At 43.5% G+C, this 18,225-nt stretch overlaps 1 protein-coding gene across 1 annotated transcript in view; it reads right to left on the bottom strand.

The window, feature by feature from the left end:
* LOC141106724 (heparan-alpha-glucosaminide N-acetyltransferase-like) overlaps positions 1-18,225 on the bottom strand; it is a 645,511-nt gene that overhangs the window by 17,114 nt on the left and 610,172 nt on the right. The window contains exon 16 of the mRNA XM_073597659.1: positions 16,409-16,479. Coding sequence (XP_073453760.1) covers positions 16,409-16,479 — 71 coding nt within the window. The remainder of the gene's footprint in view (positions 1-16,408; positions 16,480-18,225) is intronic.

The following is an 18,225-nucleotide window of genomic DNA, read 5'->3' as shown; positions in this document are numbered from 1 at the left end:
TTCAGCTGAAGCTACAAGTTAGTGTAGTGAGAACTCTGCACAGTGTTCAGCTAAAGCTACAAGTTAGTGTAGTGCGATCTCTGCACAGTGTTCAGCTAAAGCTACAAGTTAGTGTAGTGCGACTTCTGCATAGTGTTTAGCTAAAGCTACAAGTTAGTGTAGTGCGACCTTTGCACAGTGCTCAGCTAAAGCTACAAGATAGTGTAGTGCGACCTCTGCACAGTGTTCAGCTAAAGCTACAAGTTAGTGTAGTGCGACCTCTGCACAGTGTTCAGCTAAAGCTACAAGTTAGTGTAGTGCGACCTCTGCACAGTGTTCAGCTAAAGCTACAAGTTAGTGTAGCGCGACCTCTGGACAGTGTTCAGCTAAAGCTACAAGTTAGTGTAGCGCGACCTCTGCACAGTGTTCAGCTAAAGCTACAAGTTAGTGTAGTGCGACCTCTGCACAGTGTTCAGCTAAAGCTACAAGTTAGTGTAGTGTGATCTCTGCACAGTGTTCAGCTAAAGCTACAAGTTAGTGTAGTGCGATCTCTGCACATTGTTCAGCTAAAGCTACAAGTTAGTGTAGTGCGACCTCTGCACAGTGTTAAGCTAAAGCTACCTGTAGAAGGTTGGTGTTGTTTTCCTGATCCTATCACTACCGCAGGCAGCTACATTATTTACACATTAGTGTAGTGCGACCACTGCACAGTGTTCAGCTAAAGCTACCTGTAGAAGGTTGGTGGTGGTTTCCTGATCCTATCACTACTGCAGGCAGCTACATTATTTACACGTTAGTGTAGGGCGACCTCTACACAGTGTTCAGCTAAACCTACAAGTTAGTGTAGTGCAACCTCTGCACAGTGTTCAGCTAAAGCTACAAGTTAGTGTAGTGCGACCTCTGCACAGCGTTCAGCTAAAGCTACAAGTTAGTGTAGTGTGACCTCTGCACAGCGTTCAGCTAAAGCTACAAGTTAGTGTAGTGCGACCTCTGCACAGTGTTCAGCTAAAGCTACAAGTTAGTGTAATGCGACCTCTGCACAGTGTTCAGCTAAAGCTACCTGTAGAAGGTTGTTGTTGTTTTCCTGATCCTATCACTACCGCAGGCAGCTACATTATTTACACGTTAGTGTAGTGCGACCACTGCACAGTGTTCAGCTAAAGCTACCTGTAGAAGGTTGGTGGTGTTTTCCTGATCCTATCACTACCGCAGGCAGCTGCATTATTTACACATTAGTGTAGTGTGACCTCTGCACAGTGTTCAGCTAAAGCTACAAGTTAGTGTAGTGCGACCTCTGCACAGTGTTCAGCTAAAGCTACAAGTTAGTGTAGTGCGACCTCTGCACAGTGTTCAGCTAAAGCTACAAGTTAGTGTAGTGCGACCTCTGCACAGTGTTCAGCTAAAGCTACCTGTAGAAGGTTGGTGTTGTTTTCCTGATCCTATCACTACCGCAGGCAGCTACATTATTTACATGTTAGTGTAGTGCGACCACTGCACAGTGTTCAGCTAAAGCTACCTGCAGAAGGTTGGTGGTGTTTTCCTGATCCTATCACTACCACAGGCAGCTACTTTATTTACACGTCAGTGTAGTGCAACCTCTGCACAGTGTTCAGCTAAAGCTACAAGTTAATGTAGTGCGATCTCTGCACAGTGTTCAGCTAAAGCTACAAGTTAGTGTAGTTCAACCTCTGCACAGTGTTCAGCTAAAGCTACAAGTTAGTGTAGTGCGACCTCTGCACAGTGTTCAGCTAAAGCTACAAGTTAGTGTAGTGCGATCTCTGCACAGTGTTCAGCTAAAGCTACAAGTTAGTGTAGTGCGACCTCTGCACAGTGTTCAGCTAAAGCTACCTGTAGAAGATTGGTAGTGTTCTCATACTAATAATACTACAGGCAGGCAGTTGATTTTGCAAGCTGCAGTATCAGTATATATATATATATATATATCCCAGCTTAGTGCAAGCTACATCTCACTGCAGGCCATTAGTATGTCTGAAAGGCCAACAAGGAGAGGCAGACAGTCACAAGCCAATAAAAGAGGGCAAAGCAGGCTCTGTGTGTAGAGGCAACAGTGCTGGTCGTGGACACAGTGCATCCTCATTAGCACGTGGCCGTGGGACACGCTTGGCCTTTTTTTCGGCAGCTGTCCGCGTTGAGCCGCAACATGCGGAAGACTTGGTCGAGTGGATGACCAAGCCGTCCTCATCCTCCCTCAGCCATGCTCAGGGTATTTTGTCTGGCAAAGCAGTTGCCAACGCGGCCTCTTCCATCGGCTCAATGGCATCAGTGACTCCTTCCCTAGCCCCACCATGTCCTCCTGAGGTGTCCCTCGAACTGTTTGAACACAGTGTTGGGTACATGCTTCAGGAGGATGCCCAGCGTTTAGAAGGCTCTGATGATGATACTGAGCTAGATGAAGCCAGTAATGTGAGCACGGACAGAGGGGGTGCCCAAGAAGGACAGCAATCTGGCAGTCATGTTCCCCCTGCTGCAGCATACTGCCAGGTTTGCTCCAGTGATGAGGAGGGAGGGGATGATGAGGTCACTCACTCAACATGGGTGCCTGATAGGAGAGAGGAGGAGGCACATAACCAATGAGGCAGGATGCCCTCCAGGGGCCAGCCTAAGGGCAGCACACTGACTGCATCACACCTCAGTGCTCCGCATGTGCAGGGCGCTGCTGTCTCTGCACGTTATTCCAAAAGTTCTTTGGTGTGGGCCTTGTTTGAGACGAGTGCATCAGATCGCACCGCTGCTATTTGCAACATATGTCTCAAGCGTATTTCGCGTGGCCAAAACATCTCCCGCTTGGGCACCACATGCTTGACCAGGCATATGTTGACCTGTCATACAGTTCGTTGGCAAGCGTACCTAAAAGACCCACACCAAAAAACAAAGAGGACCTCTCCTTACTCCTCATCAGCTGGGATCTCCAACCCCACTATACCTTCAGACCTCTCTGAGACCTGCACTGAGAGGAATGAAGGTGTAGAATTAGGTGTGTCACAGCCAAGTACTTGCGGGCAATCTGCTATCGGTACACCGACGTCAGATTGTACCAGGCAAATTTCCCTGCCCCAGCTGCTGCACCGCAAAAAGAAGTTCGCTCCCAGCCATCCACATGCCCAACGGTTGAATGCTAGCTTGGCAAAATTGCTAGCACTTCAACTGCTACCTTTTTAGTTGGTATACTCTGCCCCCTTCCGTGAGTTTGTGGAATGTGCGGTTCCTCAGTGGCAGGTTCCCAAACGCCACTTTTTCTCACGAAAGGCGATTCCGACTCTCTACCGGCATGTGGAAGGCATTGTCTTGGCCTCGTTGGACAGGGCGGCCAGCGGTAAGGTGCATATTACCGCTGACTCATGGTCCAGCAGGCATGGACAGGGATGTTACCTAAGTTTCACGGCGCATTGGGTGACTCTGCTGGCAGCTGGGAAGGATGCAGGACAAGGTTCAGTAGTGTTGGAGGTTGTTCTGCCACCACGCCTCCAAAATTCCACTACTAGTGATTCTGACACACCTCTCTCCTCCACCCAATCCTCTTCTTCTTCCTCCATGGCCTCTTCCTGTGTTTTTTCCTCGGAACCAGCGGTGCTCCGTAGGCGTTCAAGGGGCTACGCAAGTACACAGGCCAAAAGATGCCATGCGGTGCTTGAGCTGGTGTGCTTGGGGGACAGGAGCCACACTGGGGCAGAGGTTCTGTCAGCTCTGCAGGGGCAGGTTCAGAGGTGGTTGATGCCACGCCAACTTAAGGCAGGAATGGTGGTTTGCGACAATGACACAAACCTCCTCTCCGCCTTCCGACAGGGACAAATGACCCATGTGCACTTTTGGGTCACGTCCTTAACTTGGTGGTGCAGCGGTTCTTGTGCAGGTACCTGGGCTTACAAGATGTCCTGAGGCAGGCCAGGAAAGTGTGTGTGCATTTCCGCAGGTCATATAATGCCAGTGCTCGGCTGGCAGACCTCCAGAAGGAATTTAACCTGCCCAAGAACCGCCTAATCTGTGACATGCCCACCAGGTGGAACTCAACGTTGGCCATGCTGCAGTGGCTGCACACGCAGCAGAGGGCCATCAATGAGTACCTGTGCGACTATGGCACCAGGACAGGGTCAGGGGAGCTTGTTTTTTTTTTCCCATGCCAGTGGGCCATGATCAGGGATGCAAGCACTGTCCTGTCACCATTTGAGGAGGCCACGAGGATGGTGAGCAGTGACAGTGCATGAATCAGTGACACTGTCCCCCTTGTCCACCTGTTGGAGCACACGCTGCGTGGAATAATGGACAGGGCACTTGAGGCAGAACAGAGGCAGGAAAAGGAGGACTTCTTTAGCTCTCAAGGCCTCCTTTATCCAGACAGTGTTCCTGCATGCCCGCTGATCACACAGGAAGAGGACGAGGAGGAGGAGGATTGTGTCAGTATGGAGGTGAAGCCTGGCACTCAGCATCAGCAGCAGTCTTTAAGGGATCATTTACAGTCCCATGAAACCCATGGACTTGTACGTGGCTGGGAGGAGGTGGCTGTGGATCATGTCGTCCTTAGTGACCCAGAGGACTCCGGACCGAATGCCTCAGCAAACCTACGCTGCATGGCCTCCCTGATCCTGCAAAGGCTGCGGAAGGATCCTCGTATTCGTGCTATCAAGGAGAAGGAACAATACTGGCTGTCAACCCTCCTTCATCCACGTTACAAGGGTAAGGTTGCGGACCTTATCTTGCCGTCGCAGAGGGAGCAGAGGATGAAACATCTTCGGGAGGCCTTGCAGAAAGGTCTGTGCAACGCGTTCCCAGAGACTGGGAGGTTACAAACTCCTGTTTCTGGACAACGTGCTGCTGAGGCTTCGGTCAGTCAAAGAAGGAGCGGCGGAGAAGGTGGCCGTCTGACCGATGCGTTCAGACAATTTTTTAGTCAGCAGCCCCAAGGTATGATCGGTTCCAGCAACCATCGCCAGCGTCTGTTTTACATGGTGCAGGAATACCTAGGGGCAAGATCTGACTTGGACACCTTTCCCACCGAAAATCCTCTGGGTTGCTGGGTCTTGAGGATGGATCACTGGCCAGAGCTTGCACAGTATGCAATTGAGCTACTGGCCTGTCCTGCATCCAGCGTTCTTTCGGAACGCACATTCAGTGCTGCTGGAGGCTTCAGAACCGATCACAGGGTGCGTCTGTTCACCGACTCGGTCGATCGACTGACCTTCACAAAAATGAATCAGTCTTGGATCACCACCAGCTATTAAGCACCTGATGCTGATGTAACCGAATAATTTTTTTTGAAATGTCAGATCCCTTCAAAGACTGCCTATGCTGATGCTGAGTGACTATCCTGTTATGCTGAGTAATTATCCTCTTCCTCCTCAATGATCATGCGGATAGCTTGTAAGAACATTTTTGGTTCTGGGCGCCGCCACCAGTTCCTAAGGCCCAATTTTTCAGCCCCTGTTTAACAGGGGCGTGCAATTACAATTTTTGATGCAATTCTTTGCAGCAGGGCTAGTTCCTGCACTCCAACTAGAGTATCTGTGAGGGGTTGCAGTGTTGTGGCACCAGCACCAGTGCCTAAGGCCCAATTTCTCAGCCCCTGTTTAATAGGGGCGTGTAATTACAATTTTTGATGCAATTCTTTGCAGCAGGGTTAGTTCCTGCGCTCCAACTAGAGTATCTGTGAGGGGTTGCAGTGTTGTGGCACCAGCACCAGTGCCTAAGGCCCAATTTTTCAGCCCCTGTTCAACAGGGACATGTAATTAGAATTCTTGATCTAATATTTCACAGCAGGGCCCGTTTCTGCGCCCACCAAGAGTAACTGTGAGGACTTACAGTGTTGTGGCATCAGCACCACCACCACCACCAAAGGCCCAATTTTTCTGCCCCTGTTTAACAGAGGCATGTAATTACAATTCTTGATCTAATATTTCACAGCAGGGCCCTGTGAGGGCTTACAGTGTTGTGGCCACAACAACACATAAGGCCCAAATTTCTGCTGAGTATGTAGGGCAGGCCCCTACTTTCAAACATCCAACTTACAAACGACTCCTACTTGCAAACGGAAGGAGACAACAGGAAGTGAGATGAAATCTACCCCTAGAAAGGGAAATTCTCTCCTGTAAGAGTTAATATGGGAAAAACTTTTCTCCTTTACACTGATGCTTTATCACCAATCCTTGTTTCACTAAAAACCCCAAATTTTCAAAAAACATTTGTCATTGGGACAAAAAGTGAGGTGAAATCTTCTGAAGAGGAGCACAGACAGCAAAATAAATGTCACAGGGGTGATAACCTGTCCCTATGTTTTCCAAAAAGCTTAAAATAGATTTTTTTGGCTGGAGCTAAACACGTTAAAAATGTACCAGTTCAAAATTACAAACAGATTATACTTAGCAACAAACCTACAGTCCCTGTCTTGTTTGCACCGCCTGTATTCTGCTGTTCAGAGTATATAGGGCCTAGGGGCCCCACACCTTTCCTTTTTTAATTTGGGTGCGGGGTTCCCCTTAATATCCATACAAGACCCAAAGGGCCTGGTAATGGACTGGGGGGTACCCATTGTTTCTCTCACTGATTTTCATCCATATTGCCAGGACCCGACATTACATTAAAGCCGCGTGCAGTTTTAAATGACTTTTATTCCTTTAAAAATGTCATTTTGTGCAGGGACTGTTCTAAGCACAGGAAACACGCGCCACTTCACAGGCATACTATAGACACCCCCCAGGTATGATATTTAAAGGAATATTTCACTTTTTTTTTTTTTTTTTACTTTAAGCATCATTAAAATCACTGCCGTTTTTAAAACTTTTTTTTGCATTGATACATGTCCCCTGGGGCAGGACCCGGGTCCCCAAACCCTTTTTAGGACAATACCATGCAAATGAGCCTTTAAAATGAGCACTTTTGATTTTGAAAGTTCGAGTCCCATAGACGTCAATGGGGTTCTAACATTCGTGCAAATTTTCGGTCCGGTCGCAGGTTCTGGTGCGAACCGAACCGGGGGGTGTTCAACTCATCCCTAATTAGGACCCTGAGAAAGAGGTTTGGTGAACACTGCTGTTCTGTGGAGGAGGGTAGTGATGAATATAGCATGTCCAGCCATTTTTTTGAGTTTCATTGAAAGTCCTCACAGGGGCTTCAGGCATGGGTGCTCAACCTGTGGTCCTCCAGCTGTTGCAGAACTACAAGCCTCATGAGGCACTGCAAGGCTGATAGTTAAAAGCATGACTTCCAAAGACAAAGGCATGATGGGACTTGTAGTTCAGCAACAGCTGGAGGGCCACAGGTTGAGCACCCATGACTTAAAGTGTTACTAAACCCAGGACCCTGCATTCACTTTATCTGGTCTGCCACGGTACAATTATTTTAGTAAATATAAACTGCTAAATACCTTTTCTGATCATCAGTATATAGCAGTCTTGTGACTTCTATCAGTGTCCAGCCGAGCACTGGTTAAAGCTTGTAGGAGGAGTTTTCATTCTCATCTGACTATCCTATGAGGCTGCATGACTCCTAACTCTCTCTCTGGACCGTGCTGATTGGCCCTGTGCCGATCACATGCACCCTCCCAAAAAAAAAAAAAAACTCTCTAGCAATACACACCAAACTGAGCATGTGCAGAGTGCCCCCCAAAGCTCTGTACTATCAGGAGATGGATTGGGGACTGTGGAAGAAGGGGAGGATCAGAAAAGACAGGAGGTTTGACGTGCATAGGAACAAAGTCAAGTCAGCACATTTGATGCCCCCACTTGGTGGTGCGGAGACCCTGTGGTAAGGTGGTTTACTTTTATACTATGCACAGAACATGGCACTGAGAGTGCATTTGTTTGTGAGTGTCCCATTTTAGATTCTAATAAATTGTTTTAAAACGTATACCAAACTATTGTTTTTTCCTTTTGCGTGAGTACATGTCACACGGAGAGGAGGATGTCGAACAGAAGTTCCAGTCCATGAGTCGTGCCTGTGGTTGTTACTGGGAGCCAGGAGCTGGTTGTAGTATAGCCCTAGAGGGGCAAAAGTGCGTTTGACCTTGACTATTGATTAAAGGTCCAGCCCAGTAGGTGAGCGCATATAGTTCACTGGGTGTTATGCATGTGGGTGATCTGTTGAAGAGAAGGCTGTGATGTCTGGAATTCACTGGTGGTTGGCCACACATACATATTTAGGGACCTTTTTGTTTCATCATTTGAGACTCATTTATTTAAGAGACACTGTTTTAGTTGCGCTGCATCTTTATTTGTATCCTATCTTAGAGGGGTGGAATGAAAATGCCTAACAGAGCTGGGCACAACTAGGAATTCACAGATTGAGCAGAGTTGATTTGCTTGTGATTTATGTACATTAGATTTATATGTCACAGAGCGTTTATGGTATTCTGTATTAGTTTTGTCAGTTTTGTAATAGTGACTGTGCTGATTGTCTTTTATTTTCCACATACAATCTATCCCAGCTCAGTATTCTCTGTCAGAGCGATTCAGCAGGTTATGCCAACAGAAAACCCTTTGAATCTATACTCTAGGCACACTAGAACCCAAAGGTCTCAATGAGGACATTGAGATTCACCAGATTATGTAACCATTTTTGTTTTTCATGCAGTTTCTTTATCCTCATGCTGTCTGTATAACCGGATCCCCTCATCCTTTTGGTTCATAGTCCCATGCATTTTTGATATTTGTGCTATTTTATACAGCACATAGGTGCCTATATACATAAATGAATTTATCTATGGTTTTGCTCAATGGAGCCATGTACGTTTGCAGGTAGACGCATGACCCTTTCCTTTTCCCCATATCCTATGTGTTTTGCACACAATGCATGTATTTGTATATACTTATGTATCGATTGTTGGTCTTTTTGGTGGTTTCATGTACGTGCGTTTTTATGCGCACATGGTATATATCTGGTTTTTAGTTACCTTTTTTAAGGATCCCTACCTTATTACTTTTAATCTTGTATTTTCATCTCCCTATTTATATATACGTATGTTTATTGTTTTTAGATTGGGGAGGTGGACGGGTTCAGAAAATATTCTGATTAGTCACTAATGGATAATATGCATCTATTATAGAGTACTTACGTTTAGAATCCCTAGTAAAGGTATTCCCATATAAATGTCTTATATATACATATATTTATTTATCATTTTTAATTCAGTATCTATAGTACTTATTAATATTATGTTTTTACAATCATTTCTATTTCTGTGATCATGTCATTTTTTACATTTAAAAAAAAAAATGTATGCATTATAGTTCCATATATCATATTATACTATATTTTCACCCATTTCTTTACTAATATATTCCACTTGGTACAGCCAGCTAAGGGCAGATGCCCTGTTCCCTGTTATATGGTTGTGTTTCTTTTTTCACGAACTTTTGCATTGCCTGTTAAGGGTTAACGCTACACCCTTTTGTATATTGAACCTTATGCTTGCACAATATTTGCGTTCTATTTGTTTGTCTGCCCTCTGTAGTTCCCCCTCTGTGCAGTCTATTAAGTGTCAATGGCCTCCCTGCATGATCGGTCTTTCATTGTATGTTTATTTCTGGTTCTGCACTCTGTGGTTCCCCCTCTGTGCAGTAGCCCACCAAACATTTTGCCACGTTCTGGTTTGCACATTTTTAAATGTGCATTTTGCCACACATCTCCTAGCCACATTTGGTGTGCTGTTAACCATTATTGGCACTGCAAGCATGATGCACATTTTCCACGCTTACTGGGAACATGCGCAAAAACGCATGTTTCTGCATGCATTTTTGTAACACGCAGGTGTGAATGAGGCCTTAGGGAAAGCTGTCTGTCAACTGCGAGTGACACAAAGGATACATTCTATTCTGTGATGTGTAAACCCTAACAAAAAATAATTGTATTTGCCCATTAAGGATGGATGCAATAATGTTAAATTACAGGAGAATAATTCTGAAGCTTCTTATTTCATTGACCAGTTACAGACTGGAAAGGGACAAGACTTAAAGTGGTTATAAAGCCTAAACATGTTTTTACCTTAAAGTAGAACTACAATATAGGTAAAACTTTTTGTTTTCATTTTGGACCGAATAAGGGAGGGTTATAACCCCTGCCGGATTTTTTTTTCAACATCTGTGTCCCATTGCGAAGATTTCCCTTCACTTTCTGTTCAATAGACAAGAAGAAATACCTGTAAATTGAGAGAATTCTGTGGGGACCCCTGGGTCATTAGAACTAGTGTGCCCATTGGAAGATTTCCCCTCTATTACTTTTCTAGGGACAGCCCGAAATTTGGGATTTTCTTTTACTTCTGCTTTCAATGATAATGGTAAACATGACAAATAGAGAGGGTGAATCTCCCTAACAGGGCACAGGCAGCAATAAAAACTGACAAGCATTCTAATCTCTCCCCACTCTATTATCCAAAAAAGAAAAAGGTTTTGCCAATAGTTATACTTTAATGTATTCCTTGTATTAATCACTTGCCGACCATGCTATAGCCGCTACTGTGCGGTCGGCTAGTTCTGGGAGGCCATCATATGACAGCCTCCCATGCTTGCACTTTTTGCGCATCTTCGGGACCCAGCACATCATGGATCGGGGTAAAGGGCCAATCACAGCGCCCCTTTACTACGTGATTGCTCAGTTCACTGATGGAGCGATCACTTGTTAACAAAACGGCATCATGCCCAGTTCAGCGCCCCTAAAGTGCCATCAGTGCTGCTATAGTGCCATCAGTGCCATCACAGTGTCATCAGTTCCTATGGTGCCACTACAGTGCTCATCAGTGCCCTACAGTGCCACTACAGTGCTCATCGGTGCCCTACAGTGCCCATCAGTGAGTGTTTATCAGTGCACATAAGTACTCTACAGTGCACATCAGTGCCATCAGTGCTCATAAGTGCCCTACAATGCACATCAGTGACCTACAGTGCCATTAGTGTGAGCTCATTAGTACCACCAAAGTGCCCATCAGTGCCACTAAACTGATCAACAGTGCCTCTAAAGTGCTAATCAGTGCCACTACAGTGCCCTATTAGTGCTCAGCAGTGCCTAATAGTGCACATCAGTGCCCATCAGTGAGTGCTCATCAGTGCCACCCTATCAGTGGATCTTCATCAGTGCTCATCAGTGCTGTAAAAATGTGCAAAAAATGCATAAAAAAATGCGTGAAAAATGTGTTTTCATTTTATTTCCACATTTTCCAAAAACTTGTGGAAAAAAAAATTACATGTTCAAAAGAATCATAGAATATACGTTGCCTTATAAAATGCTTCATAGAATATACGTTGGAGTGTTTGCTTTCCAAAATGGGGTCATTTTGTGGGCCTTTATATTGTCCTGGTGGTCCAGGCCATTTAAAAGTGTGATAGGTTGTCCGGAAATTAGATGTGTAATATATGTCCCTAGAACACATAACGGTGCTCCCTGCATGTTGGGCCTCTGTATGTGGTAGGCTGTGAAAAAGTCTCACACATCGCCATACTCAGGAGGAGTAGCAGAATGTGTTTTGGGGTGTAGTTGCAAGTATGCATATGCTGTGTGAGAGAAATAACCTGGTAATATGACAATTTTGTGAGAAAAAAAAAATCTTCATTTTGCAAAGAATTGTGGGAAAAAATTACAACTTCAAAAAACTCACCATGCCTCTTACTAAATACCTTGAACTTTCTACTTTCCAAAAAGAGGTCATTTGGGGTGTATTTATACTTTCTTGGCTTGTTAGTGTCTCAAGAAATGAGATTAATGATTGATTAGCACCAAAGAGCAGTATAAATTTTAGTCAACATTTATGAAGGAAAATGACTAATTTGCAAATTTTTATAACAGAAACAAAGAAAATGCCTTTTTTTTAATCCATTTTTTAAAATCTATTATTATCTGATTACTCCCCCCCTCCGGTGCCACATTTAGCATCTTTCGGAGGTGGGGTGGGGGGGTGGGGGGTGGTACCTGTTTTTTACAGGTACCCTGTCCCAACTTACAGGAGACCAGGCCACGGCGAAGTACATCAGCAGCTCGGCCTCCCTCCTCCCTCCCCTTCTGCCAGGCCAGTGAGAGAGTGCAGCGCGCTTCACGCATGCACAGTAGGGACCCGGCCATGAAGCCAAAAGGCTAAACTGCTGGGTTCCCTTACCAGCAATGGCGATAGCAGCACTCGACCAGCCGATGTAAACATTGGCTGCGGTGCTGACATCACTGGACTCCAGAACAGGTAAGTGTCCTAATGTTAAAAGTCAGCAGCTACAGTATGTGTAGCTGCTGACTTTTAATTTTTAAAGGGGCGGGCAAAACTCCTGTTTAAATACCACCAAAAGAAAGCGCTACTTGTATGAAAAAAGGATGCAAATTTCATATAGGTACAGTGTTGCTGAGTAATTGGCATTCAAAGTGTGAGAGCGCTGAAAGATGAAAATTGGCCTGGTTAGGAAGGGGGTATAAGTGCCCAGTGGACAAGTGGTTAAGGTAAAAAATGTTTAGGCATCAGTATCCCCCATCACTCCCCCTCCTTTTATTTACCTGAGCCCTCATTCGATCCAATGCTGTGCACGTCTGCAGCTCTTCTCTCCCCTCACTTCAGGGTCTTACTGGCTGTGCTGGGGCACTGGGAGCCATTGGCTCCCGCTGCTGTCAATCAAAGCCAGTGACTAGGGAGCGGGGGGCAGGGCCGAATCCCGCTGTCTGTGTCAATGGATCGAGCATGCACAAGTGCCCCCATGGGAAGCGAATTCCCGTGGGGGGACTGGACACAAAGGAGGAGCCTGGAGCGCTGGTGGGGGACCCGAGAAGAGGAGGTCTGGGACGCTCTGTGCAATTTCATTGCAAAGTAGGTAAGTATAGAAATGTTTGTTATTTAAAAAAACACTTTAACTGCATCAGAGTAAAATCAGGTCTCCTCTGTCAGACGGGACTGTACTGTGTTACCAAACTGTGTAACTCTCAGAACTCAATAAACAGAAATACAAATCATTTGGCAGATAAATATCTCCCGTGTATGTAGATGTTTGCCTGTTTACAGTACAGCCTGTATCTGTGCCTGTAGTGTCTGCTAAAAACAGTTGTTGGGGAAACAATTCCACAGTATTATGGCTCATATGGAAAGAAACATTTTAAAATAGTTAATATAACTACCTAATTTTATGTTACGTACCCAAAGATTTCCTGCAAAGCAGGGCTTACTATTGCTTTGTGAAAATGAATATGAGTACTTTACCATATCCCAAGACTCCAGATTGGTGCTGCATGCTCTTACTGAGTGTCAAGATGCCTACTCACAGGCAGGTTAAGGAGATCCACCAGGCAAGTTATTTGAAGGAATTTTGCATTTTTAATGTTTCTCTTTAAGCACTAGTAAAATCACTGCTTAGCACCAAACAGAATTTCAAAGGAATGCTTTATGTTGCTTTGGACAATCCCTTATATTAGCCTAGAAAATGGCCATTACAGATTTCTAAGATTTGGCTCTTGTAGACTTCAAAAGGTTTCAGATTTGGCATCTGAACAATGGCTCATCACTACTGTTTAAACCACCTGGATATTACAAACCGGGAGAATATTTGGGACATCATGAATAATGCCTCCCACTTCCCACCTGTCCTGCAACTGAGCAGCACCTAGGTCAAAGTGACAGCAAGAAGTCCTAGCACTTGATCAACCAACATCTTATATGTATTAGGGGCTATAAACCCAGGAGGGCCCTTTGCAACTTGACATTCCACGCAAACGAACACAAAACACTCTTGGATTATTTTTAAGGAGAAGTGCACTTTTATTTTTATAGCCTTTTTTTTTTTTTTAGTCTGGGACAAAGTGGGGAATAGTTATAAACTCTTGTTATTTTTTTAATTATTTCTGTGTGTCTTCCCAATTGGGGACAGGGTCCCCGCCTCTCTGAAAAATTCTATAGTTACATCAGGTCTGACAACATTGCAACATGAAATAAGGGCCTCAGTGTGTCACATTTTCAGAGCTGAGAAAGGGGACTGGGCAGACAGACCATTACTTTTTATGGCCAGACCCGTCTTTGGCCCGGTGAGAGTGCTTTCGTTTATAAACTCTCCCTGACTGAGTGTAAATTGCCTTTCTTAATTGGCATCTTGGGACCTGCTCTTCAGGTTGTCCTGAAAAGTGGCCTGATAGTAATGCCATTCCTCACCTCTTCCCTTGGCTATGATTAAGAGGTCTACAAAAATGTATAGAGTATCAATGTACAGGATTGAATACTATACATTTTCAAGCTATTCGTTTATGCTGACTATATCATTTCCACTGTTTAACAGAAATACCTGCTGCTGTTAACCTAATGAACACTGTTTACTGGCTCATAATTATAGGGTTACCAGAGTCAAAAGCGATCAATTTCCCTGGAGAATCTACAATCACTAAAGCACAGCGCTGTAAGTTATTGCCAAGTAGCTGCTACATGCCTTGCAGGACTTATGCTACAGCTAGTACAAGGACATAAATATACAATATTGTTCTGTATAAAAACGGTATTAGGCAACAAACTAGTGCATGTAATAAATGTTTTCTATTGTTTGGAACCTCTCTTCATCCTCTTCATCCATATTTACTATGGTGGACTCAATGACTGTGAATCCAACTCAGTGCATTATTCTTAAAACCCAAGACATATTCTCCCAATGACATATAATGCAAAAAAAAAAAAGTAATGTTAATGTTAATATATGTGTGTTTACCTGTTTATGGAAAGAAAAAGCACAATATAACTATGCAGGACTATGACTAAGGACAACTGGAGAGTGACATATCAGGGAAAATATCTGCCTGTCCTTGAATGTCTCTGTCCAGTGCCAGGGACCACCCTTGCCTGACACTACGATTGGGATACTGGGGTAGATTTGATAATTCACTCTTCAATAACGTGAGACATTCAACAGTGCACCCTAAAATATATATATTAGATATAGCCCTGTAATAGCCAGGTACACCCAAAGTTGGAAACATTGCTTGCTCTTAGAAGGCTGTTCGTGGCCATCATAAAGTGGGAGACTTGGGACTGGTGAGAAGGAAAAAGATATGGGCCCATTTGAATAAGAAATCCTTCATACAGAGATAGATTTGTGAATGAAAATTGAGAGAAAGGGAAACAAGTGAAAGTGTAACAAGTAAACTATATTTCTCCAGACCTTTCTTTTTAACTAACTTGAAAAGAGCTGACAAAGTTACACAGATCTTGTTGATCTGGTTTACAAAGCAGTGTAGGTGAGTCTATTTGGTACATAAGTAAGAAATCAGCAGAGGTGGCAATCAGTACTAGGCCCATTGCTGCTGGGTTTTCCAGCTGTGACCCTTTTTCGAAATCTTGGCCGTAGCTTTGCATCCAGTAGCACTTATGGAAGCATTATCTTGATGATGGCTGGTATACTATAAGACTTTAAAGAATGTGTATATCCAAATATTAAAATCTCATAATTTCTAACATATTATTGTAATTTCAATAGTAATATTAATCTTTTTAAGCCTGCAGCTTCCACTGAAAAAAATATCTGGAGATTCTAACATGAAGGCCCTTGTTCAGGTACTTCTTATATTAGGTTCTTCTGTCACTATCTACCAATTGCACTGCTACATTGTTCCCCTGTCACATGGGTAGCTGACGGAGACTGCAAGAGGCAGTGCAGGCAAAATTGCACAGGCATGGTCAACTGTTGTCACATCAAGAAACCCAACTTTAGAAATGCCATACAGCCAAAGATCAAGAGCAAATATGTAGACAGAAAATAGCAGTAGAAGAACAGCAACACTAAGATGTAACAAAGAATGAAAAAAAAAAAGGTGAAGAAAAAGCATTGCTTTAGGAAACTAAATGTCATCCAGTTAGGGTTTACATCTATTTTAATTCTCTAGTTGTAATATATAAAAAAAAACACTTGAGATACTAATCGTTGGGACTATCTAAATTTAATTATATTGGATAGAAGGTTACGGACATGCATGTTCATTTTGTAACTGTTTAATATTTTATTGAATAGCTGGAATGCACCAGCCTTTCTGTTTTTAATATAAAACACAAAATTGCACGTATTAAAACCTTATAGTATATTTAAATTTGTATTAGATTATACAAATGAGTTGTATTCTTGCACTTCTCTTCAGCCACTGAAATAATCTTCAGCAAATGCTGCAAAATATGACAGTGCTGTATAAAGCAAGAAACCTAATAAATCAACGAGACAGTAAATGGACTTAATGTGAAATTGCTATGCAAAAATGTAATATGCCTTTTAATAACTAAAATATGTGTGTAAAATAAATTGGGGGAAACTCTAGAGTGCCATTTTAATTAATACAAGCAAACAAGTTTATTAACAGTGATAATGCCTCTGGGCACAACATAGCCCCTCCAGCTATGGAGAGAGCGAATTTGAAGGGATGTTAATGGCTAAGTTTAGACTGAATAATGATGAGGCTTTGTTATAGCAATGCTCCACTTGAATTCGGTAGCACTTACCAGAGGTTTTTATTGATGGGAATAAATCCTTCATCCCTTGTACACTTGGTTAAGATGGCCGATACAGTCCCCTGTGGGAAAAAAACAATAAGGCGACCAGTTGGTCAATACACAAGAGTAAAGATGGATGGTTGTATAGTCAGCATTGGATAGCAAAGGGACAGATGGGCAGGCTATGATCGGAAGTGTTTTCATTGATCACTCTGTGCATGAATGTATAGGTTAACCTCTTTGTCACCATAAGGGCATGGCTAGAATTGACTTGTTAGTTCTTCTGCTTAGTTCCCTTGCTAGCTATCTTATGCCTCTTATTGACAAGAGATTTGTTCCTACTCCAAACAAGCAATTAGGGATACAACCCCCCCCCCACACACACACACACACACACACACACTTTATATATAATTTAAGAAAGGGAAATAAGTAAGGTTACAACTAAAAAAGGGTCATGGATATGAGTCTATAAGCATGTAATGATGGCATAACTTCAGGCTGTATGCATTAGGTATGTACTATGTACCCTGTGCAGTATAGAATTCTCATTCCTAGGTCCATAGCATCCAATCACAATTCACTGTGCTTAAGTCGGACCAGTACAAGATGGATTCTGAGTGATTGCTCAGAATTACTGCACCTTTTATTCACTAAGACTGTTAGTTAGCAATCACTGTAAAATGCAGAATGCAAATTTAGAAGCATAACACACAGCACAACCAAAGGTACCTGAATGCATATTCATATCTGTAAACTGTGGCACAGCAAGGCCATGCCACTGGGTGATAAGGCAGTCTGGGCCAGGTTTTGGAGAAAACAGGCCCACTAATAGCACAGGTGTGTGATGTTCTATTAGTAAAGACAGGATTAGAGGTCAGTGCCCCACCCTCCCAAGGGGGGTCAGTGATTGTAAAGGGAGACGATAGGTGCACTTCTGCATCATGCTGTCAAGGACAGGACAGGCCAAGAAGCTGAGAAACAGGGTCTCATCCAGGGGTCAGAGGTGCCCCAAACCAGAGAGAGTCTATGAGAGACAGAACAGCTGGCAGCTGTGGAGGAAAGGCACAGAGCTGGAAGAGGTACCGCGTTTGTGTACTTGCACTGGGGATAGGTGCTAGATGGTCTGGAGAACCGTGGCACAAGGCCTGAGCTGCAGATAAAGAGAGGCAGGAGGCTTGAATGTTTTGTCGTATTGATGGTGAGACCCCCTGTGTGGGATGATATTGATTTGTAAACTTTTGCTTTCCTTTAAATAAAAGTGAGTAGGAAAAGCCCTGAAATGTACTTCTGGCTTGGAGTAAACTCACTGTATAAATGCCACGAGAGCTAACTACCCCATGTCACAAAACATATCATACAAAAAGTTTCCTTTAACAATTGATTTTGGAACAAATTAACTTTACCAAATGAAGACCTTATACACTGTTAAGAACTTGTTCATATGAGAAAAAAGTTCCATCCTGCTCCTTCAAATTTTCTCATCACTGTGGTTTGATCCCACTAGCAATTAGAAAACTAACCAAAAATTTTTGAACAAAATACAAGCTTTAGATGCCTAGAGCTGTGCGCCCTAAAATCATGATGTACATATAGATTCTTTTTTTAAAGCCATATACACATTTCTTGTGATCTTGGGCACTACTTTCTTGTACTCCTCTGAAAGCTAAAATTAAAGTATGCTATGGCAGAAAACACAACACCCTGAAGAGACTGATATTTACCTAGAGTGCCTTGAAAAGGTATTCAAAACCCTTGAAATTTTCCACATTTTGTTATTTTACAACCAAAAATGTATTTTATTGGGATTTTAGGTAATAGACCAA

This window comes from Aquarana catesbeiana, linkage group LG08 (assembly GCF_042186555.1).
Source record: "Aquarana catesbeiana isolate 2022-GZ linkage group LG08, ASM4218655v1, whole genome shotgun sequence".
Lineage (NCBI taxonomy): Eukaryota > Metazoa > Chordata > Amphibia > Anura > Ranidae > Aquarana > Aquarana catesbeiana.
Note: the sequence above shows the minus strand (reverse complement) of the source record. Positions and strands in the feature narration are given on the sequence as shown.